The 13978-nt window shown below is 39.3% G+C and overlaps 1 protein-coding gene across 1 annotated transcript in view; it reads right to left on the bottom strand.

Moving 5' to 3' along the window:
- Window positions 1-13978, bottom strand: part of F5 (coagulation factor V) — a 31497-nt gene that overhangs the window by 12231 nt on the left and 5288 nt on the right. Inside the window, exons 4-13 of the mRNA XM_068696504.1 lie at window positions 12520-12732; window positions 10445-10588; window positions 9461-9682; window positions 8555-8720; window positions 8065-8242; window positions 6914-7016; window positions 6318-6529; window positions 5403-5553; window positions 4813-5025; window positions 1042-2935 (exon numbers count right to left, since the gene is read on the bottom strand). Coding sequence (XP_068552605.1) covers window positions 1042-2935; window positions 4813-5025; window positions 5403-5553; window positions 6318-6529; window positions 6914-7016; window positions 8065-8242; window positions 8555-8720; window positions 9461-9682; window positions 10445-10588; window positions 12520-12732 — 3496 coding nt within the window. The remainder of the gene's footprint in view (window positions 1-1041; window positions 2936-4812; window positions 5026-5402; window positions 5554-6317; window positions 6530-6913; window positions 7017-8064; window positions 8243-8554; window positions 8721-9460; window positions 9683-10444; window positions 10589-12519; window positions 12733-13978) is intronic.

A 13978-nucleotide genomic window follows, 5' to 3' on the forward strand; every position in this document is an offset into this window, starting at 1 on the left:
AAACTATGTACATCACAGCAGCTGAGAATGAACCCCACTGGGGAGGTCTGTATAGTGCTCTGAGCATAAGGGTTTCTTTATTTTTCCAAGCGCACTGAGAAACTGTCTGTGGTTTCTGCTATTTTTACAAGTGCCATTTACACAGACTGAGGTGATGCAGAAATAAACCCGGAGGATATAGAAAGAGTGTGGAAAGAATCATTCAAATAAATTAGAAATTCAATCTGAAAAATGATATATTTCAGAGCTGATTTTTCTGTACTGACAGTTTCCTTGCTCCTGCTTTTTCTGCTTGTGATAAAAACTGAAGTTGTGGCAAAACAGGCAATTTTGGTCTTGTTCATTTCAAGAACCACAAAGTTCAGCTTTTTGATGAAAAAATTGCTAGGAATTCTACACATTGTAGGATAAGCAGTGATCCTAATTTGGATGAACTAAGTTGAATTTTTAGTATGAGCCTCTCTCAAGTCACATACTTTTTGTTGTGGCATGGGGGCACTGTCAAAAAAAAAAAAAAGAAAAACCCTCAATGTTAAGGGTCTGTGATCCAGTCACCTTCTGATTTCTCTAAACAGTAAGAACAACACTGCTATAATTCATGCAGCTTTGCTTTCACTTTTAAATATAAGGCATTCTCCATCACTAGCATGGCTAATCATTTTGCATGTATTTTTCAGTGCCATGACCTTGTAAGGTTGGAAAGTATTATCTAATTTTACAAGAGATAACTGAGACACCAGAATCACTTCTTGCTAGTGCTAGAAACTGTGTGATTTCATGCTGCCTCTAAGCACGTCCTTCATGTATTAAATCAGTTAGCCCATTTAACACTGGAAAGGCTTTGTGCAAGGAAGTCTTTATGCTGTCTCTACTACAGAATCCAAAAATTAAAGGACATAAAACATGTTGTCCAAGTATAACAAAACTAACTGGAAGTTTCCCTCCTGACGTACTACAGAGGATTTTTCAATTTTACAGAGGATTTTTCAATTTTACATATGAGGATGGTGTGCAAAAAGAATCTAAAGGAATTAGCCAAACCTTTTTTTAAATCCTGCATAGTTCCAGCAGACTTCCTTGGCTGCAATGTAGTATCTCCTCTCATTCCCTCTGCTACGCAGGTAATGTTCAGCAATGCTCTCTGGGTTACGCTGCTCTTTGATATTCAGTTTTGGGTCTGTCATGTACGGGTCATCAAAGCTCACATAATGGTATTCATATTCACCGCCTGACGTATCCTCAGCGTAATATTCTCCTGAAAAATATTCATAGTCTCCATTGCCATGGGGAAGACCAATCACAATGGATGGCTTAAACTGCCGTGGCGAGAGCGTGTGATTTGGCAGCCCCCCGTGGCTGGCCTCACTGGTGTTGGTGCAGCACGGCAGTGCTGTGTGGTTGGCCTCAATTGGAAACAGTGCGCGGCCAAACTCTGCTCCAGGTTTGGGGAATTTCTGGGAGTTTTTGCTCCTTGGGCTCAACAAGTGAGCAGTTTTGGGGTATTCCTGTTTTTTCCTTCGGATCCTGATGAGGGCTCCGGATGAACTCAAAGTATCGTTCTTGTTTCCCCGCTTTCCTTTCAGAGTTGGGTGCCGGTGGCTGCCTTTGCGCTTTCCTCCCATTAGACCTGAGAACCCGTCATCCTTCTTCATATGCTTATTTAGGAATAATGTACCATTTCTGCCACCACGATGGAATTTACCACTAACAGACTTATCTAAGTTTGCCTCTAATCTCAGACTCTCCTTTGCAGACACCAAATTCCATTCCTCATTTGTCATTTTGGATGAATACTTCACAGTCCTGGGCAATGATGCTTCCAGTAAGTTCTTCACTACTGCAGGGCTGGAATTAGGTCTTACATTGCCCAAAGTATGATCTAAAGAAAAAGTATCTGCTTGTTTGTCTTTGGATAATTCGAGTTCAGAGAGGCTGGATGCATTAGACTCGTCTCCTTCTACAAAGACATCCAATTCAAGTGTCAAATTAACTGCTTGCATAGCATTTTCCTCCTTCATTTCCTCCTCTTCCAGTTCATCATCATAATCACTTGGAAGCTGTCCATCTCCCACAGGAGTTATATTGGTGGTGTTCTCCGCGTGATGCATGGAATGAGGTGCACTTGTCTTGTCAGAAAATGAGGCATTTTTATTTCTTACATGATTTAGAAGGGCATTCATCTTTTGGATGGAGTAAAACTTAGTAGCCAGTGAGCTTCGCTTTTTCCTTTTACTATTAATGCTGTCATTTCCTTTCCCTGTGCTTTCTGTTTGATGTTCTTCTGAAGAAAATTTACTGTCCTTTCCGTTAGTCAAAGGCTCTTCTGCAACTTCCATTTGGGCTTCCCCATTGCTCAGCAAGTGTTCAGCTGCAGACATGTTACTGTGATCTATTGCATAACTGCTTTGGCTTCTGTTCTCAAATACTAAGTCAGGCTTTCCATCACTGGTGCTAGCTAAAAATAAATCCTTTTCTGCTGTCACTGATGTGTAATTTGACTGGAATGTTTCAGCCTCAACCTGGGGAAGAGGAGTGGTATGAATTTCTAAGAGCTGTGTGGATTCATTGGTGTTTATAACTTTCAGACCTGAGTCACCAGCCACCTTAGAACTTGCAGCAGCGTCTTCGTAGTGTTCCCAGGCCAGTGCTGTGAGGTTTTGCGTTTCTTCATTTCCTTTTGACTTCCTTGGGCTTCGGATGGAGTACAGATTAGCCAGCACTTCCTGGTAATCATCGTCGAAATCATCTGTCTCTGTTTCTTCACCCACATTTTCTTCAGCTGAGGTGGAAGCAGCCTTTTTATCAGTCTTGGTGTATGTGACATCTAAAACTTCAAACGAAGAATAATCCTCGTATTCACATCTGGCATCTCTGAATCTCAGCCTCATGCCATTACTCTTTTCTGGGGCACCCCAGGATGCTAAAAGCCAAGTGCCTGCAAACAAAATAAAAAAAATGTTTTTCTAATATGCAGTATTTATTGGAGTGGATATTGCCTATTGTGTAAATGGTCAGGGCAAGTTGCTGGGTTTGTTTCTACAGCAACTGTTATAGCAGAGTGCTAATCCTCAGCTGGGATTCCTATGAGCTCCACTGCAGTGAAAAATAATCAATAGATGTAAATAAACAACAGCAAATAAATAACAGTTGGAGATCTCCAATGATTATGGTGCACCTAGGAACTGAGTCCAAACATATCTCACGAAAAAGAAAGAAATTATATAAAGAACCCTATGTTTACAGCAGGATCCAAGATTCTGATCTTTTGAGATAAAATTTTAATTTTAAGCTGTCTTTTACGTTATGTATATTGCCGCACACAAAGAACTCCAAACAAAACAAACACTTTGAGAAAACATAGACAAACCTTTGACAAACACAGCATTTTAAAAGCTTTTGAATGCATAAAGGATAGATGATCTTTAAAAAATGAAGTAACTTGAATTTCTAATATGGACATAAAATATTAAGCTGCCAATCTGAGCCTCTAAATGACTAGGTTTTGGAGGAATTATTAAACCTGTCAAGTTAGAAGATAAGCTCCTCCATTTGAAACTTGGATATGCAGAGAACAAAATACAAATCTGATTCCTTAAACAGCATTAGATCAAGTTCTTTGCTTGTTGCAGCTTGCTTTTGAAACTAGCAGAAGTGACAGAAGACAGAAGGATGTTGTGTATTGGGTTTACGTGCCAAGGGTTTGGTAGCAGGGGGCTTCAGGGGTGGCCTCTGTTAGAAGAATCCAGAAGCTGCCCCATGTTAGACCCGAACCAGCTCCGGACAGTTCCAAAGGGACCTGCTGCTGGCCAGAGCCAAGCCAATAACCACGGCTGGTTTGCGCCTCTGTGAGAGCAGATTAAAGACAAGGATAAAACCTGCTGCACAACAGCAGCTGGGAGAGAGGAATGAGAAACAGCCCTGCAGCCCCTGCTGCCAGTTGCAGCCCTGCAACTGGTGAAGTTGCAGCAATTCTGCTGGAGTTATTATAATCCCCCAGACTTGAACAATAATTAAAAAAACCCAACTCTTAACATACAATGCATTTTTAACTGATAAGGTCTTGAGATTGTAAGATCACTGAAAACAAACCTAGAGGACAAAAATAATCAGTAATTCAAACACGCAAAAGAGAGAAAAAAAAAAGCACACTGATATTTTAAATAAAGATACCTAAACCCTGGGAGATTTTAAGGTGATCATTGGACACAGTCTTCAATGAGAAACATATTTCTATCCTTTCATAGCTAATTCCTTAGGCGTGGACTACATGGGTTGTAATACCACTTTTTTCAAGATCTAGTATTAATCCTAGTTAGATATTGAAATAAATACTGATGAACTAATGATCTGATTCAGGCTGCCAGACTTTACTGCTGCTAAACGACCACAAGCCTAGAGGTAATACGTAGCCACTTTGTTCAGTAATGACCAGTGTAATTTGACAATCTTGGCTCATTTTAGGTTACTTTGGATGGACAAGCTGGGAATCAAAGTTGGGAATTATGCAGTGGACTTGATATTGGGTTGTTTGCATGGACAGTCTTAAAATGTCTTAAAGCAATTGTTGCTAACCCTAATTCTAACTGTGAAGTGAAAAAAACAAAAACAAAACAAGAAACAAACACAAACAACCACTATGCTATGTGCTTAGCCAACAAAACTGTATACATATCAGTAGCATTGGGGAATGATTCATGATTTTATGGCACTACGTTTATCTGAAAACCATTTCAATCTGAATAAATCTTTACAGACTAGAGAATAAAATAGTATCTTAGAGGAGCTGTCAAACACTGCAGTCTTGCCACTTACCAACATTGTCCATTTCTACTGTGACTGATTCTCCACTCATTGGGAAAATGTTCAACACATCTTCGTATTTTCCTTTATACAGGAAAGCATGCCCAGAAAGACGAACAGAGACAATGTCATCATGAGTGCCAACACTGGAGAAATGCCACTGAACCACGTTATCTTGGCAAAATCCAAGGATTTCACTGCTGTCAGACACATAGCCATTTATTGCTAAAATGAAAGTAAAATAAAAGTTGACTCAATATTTTAATGCCTCACCAATATTAAAACTAAAGAGCAAGACTTTTAAAGTCTCTTGTTCTTCAATGTCAGTCCACTGAATGGGACTCATATTTACACTCAAAGCGAGACTGGCACAGGGCTGAAACCCTAGTAGCCTTGATGGAGATTCCAGCTCTGGAAACAGCATCTCCAAATTAGCAGAGAACTGCATCAAAATTGAATAACTTTTGCCTTTGCTTTGGGTTGAAAGACAGCCCAGTGTTGGCCACAGAATTCCCTGATTGCACTACATCTGTGAACAATCAATCACTGAATGCTCAGGCTCACATGAGCTTTCATAATCTTCAGTTTGATATCCCACTCACTGTGCATTATGTTCGAGTTATAGAACTTGGGGTCATCCCTTTTAACAGTGGCAGGGCTGCTGCAATACTCCTTGATGTTATCTTCTATGTACCAGCTCTTATTTTCATCAAACACAGCAAACATTGCATGCTGCTCCCCATCTGCCTTTTTCTGGAAGACAACCAACAGAGCACAATTGCATTTTATGAGCAGAGGCACTTATTAAAGTACTCAATTCTACTATCTTATTTACTATGTAAACAACGTCAGCTTCAACAGAGTTGTGGTAAGTGTGATTCAAGGGGTCAATGAAAGGGAGTAGAGGGTCAGGACTTCAGTATGACAGTGCAGCAGTCAGCCTGAGGTGGAGCACCGAGCGAGCACTAGCACTACTTACATACAGGTGGTATGCAACCAGGCAGTTTGTAAAAGGACCAGCCTTCTGGTTTGACCTGAGCACAAGCTTTTGACATTTTTTTCTCCAAAGCAATGCTCCAGTCTTTGCCAGCAAGATTTCAATGAATGGCAAATAGAGAATCAGTCTCCCAGAACTCTCCCATCCTTTCGCATTGCTCTAGATTTAGTGATGCTTGAGACTGTAATGGATTTAACTCAATAGGGTCTGACAGACAAGAACCAGCTCAGATCTGAGTGTCTTGAGTATGAAGGCATAATAGCAGCAGGAAAAATTAGCATCAAGTCTAGGAACAGACTCGCAAATCAGGCTGACTTCTTGTTGAAATGCTGCTCTAAGAAAATTAGAATATAATTCGTAGACAACTGTGGATGATTACTACATCTTCAAGTCATTTCTTCAGAAAAATATTAGTTTGATTGCTCTTCACGAGACACTTCTCTAAATCAAAGCAAAACCAAATTTCACTGTAGATAAATTAATAAGCAAAATCTCTCCAAAAGGTTGCCAGACACGTTACCTGCACACCCTTCTGCGTCAGTGCTTCACTTTTGCAGATCAGAAGTGGGCCAATCAGTCCAGATGCAATATCTCTCTCAATATCTACAGCACTATGATATAGCCTTGTAATACACTGTGCATCCCGTGCAGTGGGTTGATCCGTTTTAGCAATTTGCCATTCATAAGTGTAGGTATTCCCTGGTTGAATTCCTTTACTCTGGGTGTCATTGCCTAAGTAAAAAATAAAGAGGGAAAACAATAATGATACAAACTTAGAGACAGACGTTTATACAGCGTCAGGTTGCACCCTTTAATGAAATTGGTGTAGTTATACCATTTCAAGCTACCTCTGAGGTAAATTCAGCAGGAATATTTGGCTCTCTCTAAAATCACAAGCAAGAACAGAAAATCAAGACACCAAAAAAAGAGCAGTTGTTTATGCTTTGCACATACTACCCTGGTTTCTCTATAAAGCAACATTAACAGGTCAGCAGAGGCAGAGCATAGAATTCAGGTCTCCTAGATATGCATTCCTATCTACAGCATCTCTTTCAAAGCAATGAGACCCTCTGCAACAGTTAGTGGTATGTAAAACATGACCCACAAATTTCTTACTTGTGGGATCCAGAGGATAATTAGCTCCTTCTGCATTCTTTGAAAGTGTCACTCCATGGAAGTAAATACTGTAGGGTCGACTGGCTTTATTTTTGAACACAATCTGTATTGATAGACAAAACAAGACAAAAATAATTCAGTACCCCACAAATCTGTGTCCAAACATATAACCAAAAGATTCAACTACAGTAGAATTTGCCTGGTTTCAGCTCTGGAAGAGCTGAAACGCACAGGGATACCTTAAATATTATCTGACATTATAAATCCAATGTCTACAGGCTGCTGGTACCTGTCAGGATCTCGCTAATTCTACGCTTTGTAGAGTTCATTAAGTGAAATTCAGCTTCTTACACATACTTTCTAGAAAACTTAAAAAGAACACTTGTTCTTCCAGCTTCTAGGCACATACTGTTTCAGGAAATACATGGAGTTATTGACTTAAATTCTTAATTACCTTCAGTATGAGAGAAGTCTGACTTAAAAGTCTATCTTTTCCCAGACTCCAGGAATCAAAGGGGAGGTGAGCAGAAAAGATAAGATGTCCTATCTACTCATGATAAAATCAGGGAAAAAAAAGAAAGGAACACTGTGCTAAATTCAGATTCAGAATCATGGTAGCAACGAAAGGCCAGGAAACCTTGTGATGTATCCCTAAGCGACAACCAAAAGGCAAGTGGATGTGATATTGCAAAACAGCAGCACAAGCCTATGATGCTTTGTAGTTTCATTTGATAACTCAATAAAAGAACATTTAACTATTAAAAGTTCATAACATTGTCTAAAACAGCCAGAAAAAAAAAAAAAAAAAAGAGTGAGCATATAATTAATTTCAGCCTCAGGTCTAAATTTCCCCAGAAGTCCAACAGGGTCTAACTTTTTTCATTGTGGACCACTGTCAACATAAAAATATACTTCACAAAAAGTGTAAATGAATAGTGTTTGTAAAATAAAGCACAATCATGGAAATTATAGACAGAATGTTGAAAAAATTAACCTAAACACTATCACTCATTGTTATACCTTTTAATAAGGCCAATATTTATAACACTAGCTATATGATTTGTCAAAAAATAATCAAACTAGTTCTCATGTAACTGTGCCCAACAGAAAAATTATGCTATAGTATATATCTCTGAATTTATGTTACTTACTTTAACTTTGTCGTTGAGTTGAGCTCTTATAGTTGGGCCCAAGATCCCAGTTTCCTTGGGACGAGGGTTTTCCAGACGTTTGGTGAAGGTGCCATCAGTATATTGCCTAAAAATAGCCTTTTTATACTTTTTACCAATGAGATTCGAGAAGTTGTCCAAGTGCTGTGCTTTATAGTGTCTTAAAAATAAAGGAAAAGACAAACTGATCAATCCAATTTGAATAGTGGATGCAAGCTGCTACATAACAACAGATTATGTTGGAGAATCTTTTTCACTGTGAGGTTAAAAAGGTGCCCAGGCTGAGGAGTCCCCAGCCTTGAAAACTCAATGATATGCAACCTGGTCTAATTTTGCAGATGGAAATAACTGATGTTGGCATGGCTTTGAGTACAATTTCAGGTGAGACAACCCTCAGAGGTCCTCTCCAACCTGAATTATTCTGTGATTTTGTATTAACATTCTCTATTATGTTGACAAAATATTATTTTACCTGTCAAGGGTGTCTGGAATATTTGGGGCATAATCCCAAGTGATTTCTTCTGCAGCAATGAAATATTCCCAGTTCTTGACCATACGACGCTCTTTAAAGGAGAGACGACTCTTCTTTGCCTCTTTGTCCCCACAGTCTCTTATGGTGAGGTAGCCATGCATTCCAGCTAGTTGAAAAGAAAGAGTACCACAGTGATTTTTCCATTTTATGAAATCTTACCGTTTCAATTACATTTCTCATCTCTTCAGCTAAGGTGGCCTGCAAGCATTGGTCCACAACTGTTATCTTCTCAGGCTTAAAAAAGCTGCATCCATATAGGTTATATGGATGGGGAGGCCTCTAAGGAACCCATATGAATCAAACTGAATACAGAAGCTCTCTCAACTAATCCTTTTTGAAAAAGGCTGAACTGATAAAAAGTTACTTTTCCTCCTTCCTGCCCCCCTTCAAAATATGTGTCTTCCAGCTCTCATAAGACAGATTTCTCTCATTCTTTAAAACAGAGTTTTGATCACTAATTATACCCACTTTCAAATGACAAGGAGCAAATATTTTCTTTAGATTGAGTGGTCCATAGCTAAAAGTGCTCAGTTTCTCAGGAAACAGGCAGTTCCTCACTTATTTTATAATGTTGCTCATCTGAGCAGCTCACAAACTTAGAAGCTCAAGTTCAGATTCGCTGCTGCTCTGTGATCTGCACACAGCAGTAAAGCTGCAGGTAAGAACACCTTTTAGTTCATCTTACAGTTCCAGCTCCAACAAAACGCCCTGTTCTCTGCTGGTTTCTTAGTGAAATGACAGCCATCTGAAACACGGTTACTGTACCACTGCAGAACAGAAGCTCTTTGGGTCATAAAGAAGAAGAGGACAACTCTACAGTTGCCTAATAAATAGATGTTTCCTTGCCTTGCAGGTGCTTTTGGACAAGAGAAGAAATCAGCCACCTTCCTTCTTCGCTCACTGTCATGTTTACTGTGGTTGATGCTCCTCCCACTAGGTTAACAGTAGAAATTCGGTGATGTCTTTGCTCCATGGCCTGGCCATTGATGTGAATGGAGAAAATTTCTGGCTTGGAACTCATTCCTATCAAATGCCAGCTAATGTTGTCATATGCACAAGCCTCTAAATCTGAAAGAAAAGTGAGAGTAGTGTTCAGAATATAGGCAAATTGTACAAATTACCCATGCCACACTAGGTGTGAAATGAATCTTTGCTCAAAACATTAAATAAATCTCTGATACCTGTGGTTAGCAATTGCAACAAGAGGAAGATTCAGAAGCTTGCAGTGGAAGATACATGTAGATATTTAAATCTTACGTGCAAGTGACAACCTGACTTATAGTGAGATGAAAGAGGAAGAAAGCCAGTAGCTCTCTTTCAGAGCATCAAGCTGTCCTTGTTTGAAAAAATGATCCAAGCTAAAGAATGATGCTGTGTGTAGTGGACGTAATGTAGTGAAAGTAACTATCCTATCCAGTATTTGTTTAAAACAAAACAAAACACTCTAAACAGTCATTTGCATTTGCTTGATGGACTGGATGGAGATATGAAAGTAGTTCCTTAGGATAAGGGGAAACAGTAGCAACAAAATTGTCTTATTACTACCCTCAAGGTCCCACTTAATTATCTGATTTAACAGCAACCGATTTTTCACTTACAGGAAGTTTTCCATTTACTATGTTCCACATGCTTTAAAATCAGCAGTTTGCCTAGCCGCATCACTATTTCCCCATTAGCTGAGTAAAAAAGATTTTATTTTTTTATTTAAGTTAGTAATCCTGTTCTTCTTATCAGCAATATGGCATAACTTCCTTCTAGCAGCATTCATTTCATATTCATATTCAGTCTTCATTAATGTTCATTTCTCTTCACACAAGCTTTGAGTAGTACCTGGTAACGTTCCATTAGCATACCCATTAATTGTGTATTTGAGCGATGCTGATCTTTGCCAACTCTTGTTTTCATCAAACACACCAAACATGAGTATATACTCCTTGTCAAAAAGTTTCTGGGACCCATCCTCATTGAGGCTTCCTACGAAGAAAGAAAGAACAGATCTTAATTTGAAGCAGAAGTGGAGTAGTTTCCACATCAACGTAATGGCATTTCTGTGTATTTAATGAGCTTGCTTCATCTGTTACCATGTGCTGGCTGAGCCTGCCCAAGAACCAAAGATCTTAATAATGATCATAAAGTGATTTTACTTCTGCTTTTGGGTTTGGGTAACCATGGAACCAAAAGCCTCTAATATCCAAAGGAAGATTAAAAACATGCAATGAATTGACTCAGAGAACTCTGGCAATGTGCTGCAGGTATCACCTTAATGAATGGGAGAATCAAACAGCCTTCTGTCCACAATCGGACTCTGGCTTCTCTTCTGAGATTACACGGCAAAGAGAAGAATGATGCCTGAGCCATCTGCAGTGTGAACACTGCCTTCTCAAGCACCACAATGAGATCATCAGTTCCTTTAAAAAGCAAAAAACTTCTGCGTACAAAAGAATCACAAATACTGCAGAATTGGATCAGTTATAGGAAGCTATTACGTTGAGTTTGTGATGCAGGTGAGATTTCTATCCATAAGCAGAATTAATTTTAGGCATAATTAACTGCCACACAGAACTGGTGTGATTTCATCAATTTTTTCTATAGTTTGCTTAGATCAAAAACTTCAATTTGCTACTTTCAGTAAATGTACATAATTCAAGACTAAAATGTATGTTATTTGGACTGCCGGATCTGAAAATCTGGGAGGTTACAGATTATTCTACTTAGGAGGAAGCACCTGCAGTGGAAACAGCTATCTTCATATAATTCTTTCATTTTTATCAGGCTACACACTCCCGTATTCTTGCAAAGAAGGACTCTCAGATCAACAGAGGAATTTATCTGCTTGTCATACAAAGAATATTCAGTCAATGCGTTAATTCAAAAGTCCCCTTTTCTAACCTTCCCACATTACACAATCTATGATGCTCATAATGTGTCTGACTGTGGTGAGTTAACCCCAACCAGTAGGCAAGCCCCCACACAGCTGTTGGCTCACTCCCTGCCCATCCCCTGCAGCAGGATGGGAGAGAGAACAGGAAGAAGAATAAAAAGAACTTGTAGGTTAAGATAAAGGTAAATTAAGGAAAAAGGAAAAAATGAACAAACAAAAAATGAACAAAAAAATGAACAAAATCACTCATCATCTCCCACAGGCAGACCAATGCCAGTCAGTCTGAGAAAAATTCACCTTGGAAGCCAATCCCACCTCCACCCACCGCTTCTTTGTCCTCTACCTCAATTTTTTATTGTACAGCATGATGTTAGATGGTAGGGAATATCCCTTTTGCTAATTTGGTTCAGCTTGTCAGCTGTGTCCCCTCCCAAATGCTTGCTCACCCCAAGTCAGTTTGCTGGATAGGGTAGAGCTGGAAAAAGAGAAAGTCTTGATGCCATGCAGACATGCAGGACCAGCAAAGCTGCACCAGGTCAGACTGGACATTATGAAAAATTTATTCACTGTGAGGGTGGTCAAACACAGAAGCTTCCCAGGAAGGTGGCAGATGCCCATGTCTGCCAGCATTCAAGAGGCATTTGGATAATGCTCTTGATAACGTAACTTTTAGTTAGCAGTTAAGTCAGTTGGACTAAGTGATCCCTTCCAACTAATTATTGTGTTCTGTTCTAATACTAAAAGCATCAATTCTCAATAAGTAATTAAATAAATAAAACTTCGGGAGGATCATGGTTAGTACTAATGACACTCCTGTTCAGTAATAATGAGTAGGCAAGTTCTGCAACTGAACAGATGTCTGTCAGTGAGAAGAGTGCCCTTGTATAATCCTTTCCTTGTACAGGAAAGGGTCAAGATCCAAGTCCATTCCATCTGCAGCCTATAAAACATGTTTGACTCGAACATTAATATGATTAAAAAAATAAGCCTACATTACCTTACAGTAGTCAAAGTGTTTCATTACCTTTCCTGCAGATAAGCAGTGCTCCAATCAGACCAGAGTTAAAATCCATTGCCACATTCTCATGAGAATAATAAGCATAAGTAAGACAAGGAAGGTCAGCTTCTCTTGGACCAACTTCTTCTGTTATCTCCCACACGTATGTGTAGACCTGGCCTGGAAGCACAGCATCATCTTGTTTTTCTACAGATGATGTTCTGTCATCATACAGGGAGCCTGCCAAGAAAAGTCAGTAGGGTCACATGAAGATAAAGAATAATTAAAGCATGAGGTAAGTAAAGCTCATACAATCAATTCCAAAAGTCTGATTTCTTTTTTGCCATATACACAGGAATGACTCATGTCTATTCACATTGTGTAGGGGAACACAGGGAAGAGTACCTATTCAATTCTTCTGTTTCTTACAAATCTAAAATTTTCTAGGACTTTTTTTTCACTGCCGAAAGGTGGGGCTCTTCGATGGTCTGACCAGGGTTAGCATGGCATGAAGCTGTCTGTGCTCACTTACCCTTTGTGGATGTATTTGTGGATAAATACTACCCTTTTTCTCATCTTTCTAATCATCTCTAATAAAGCCATCATGCAGACTAGCACTGGCTTGCTGACCTTAGACTTTCTGTGCACTGGATATCAGTGATCTCTCATATCTACGCCTACCCAGTACCCCCCTCCCCAATACAGTATGACAAAGGGGAGTCAGAGGATGAAAATTTTAGGTGCAAAAGGCATATTAATAGGATAGTCAAATTGAATTACCTATCACACCCAATAACATATTTTGTCCAACCCCATGAGATGAAGGCAAAACTCCTTTTGCAGTCATATAATAAATAAAGCCTTGAGTAAATTTGAAAACTGCAGTTTAGAGCTCTGGTTAAGCACCTAGGGCAAGGCAATCCAAGAAACACAGTCAATCACTCCAACTCACTGTGTTAGAGCAGACATTTAACTGTCAGTTTGTAGACTGATCATAAGATCATAAACTGCATCAATGAGTTTACATTTCCTAAAATAAATCATTTTGCAGTTATGGGATGAATTGTCTCTGAAAACTTTGTGGGTCTTCACTCCAAACAGTATGTGAGGGAGCAAGACAATGTTCTGAGTTTCACTTGCTTCACACACAGCTAACCACCTACTCGATTCAAAGGTCAAAAGCTGTCAGATCCCCATGTATGTACAAATCCATTCATGGACTGTTTGCTTTCTCAGTGTTTGCTTCTGCAAATCAGTGTTCTAAAAAGCTTTTAAAGTTTACAATTCTTTTCTCTTCCTCCTCCTTCATCAAAACCTGCTCCAGGAAGGAAAGTCCAGAAGACCTAAAGAAACTCTAGCCTCAACACTTTCCTGGGCCACCCTCTTCCTTGCTAGAATATCCACAGCTAGAGCTCTTTGAGAAGTAATATCCCTGACTACCCCTTAAATTGTCCTAACATTAAATTCTGTTCTACTCTTTATTTGG

The sequence above is a fragment of the Anas acuta genome, chromosome 1 (assembly GCF_963932015.1).
Source record: "Anas acuta chromosome 1, bAnaAcu1.1, whole genome shotgun sequence".
Classification (NCBI taxonomy): Eukaryota; Metazoa; Chordata; class Aves; order Anseriformes; family Anatidae; genus Anas; species Anas acuta.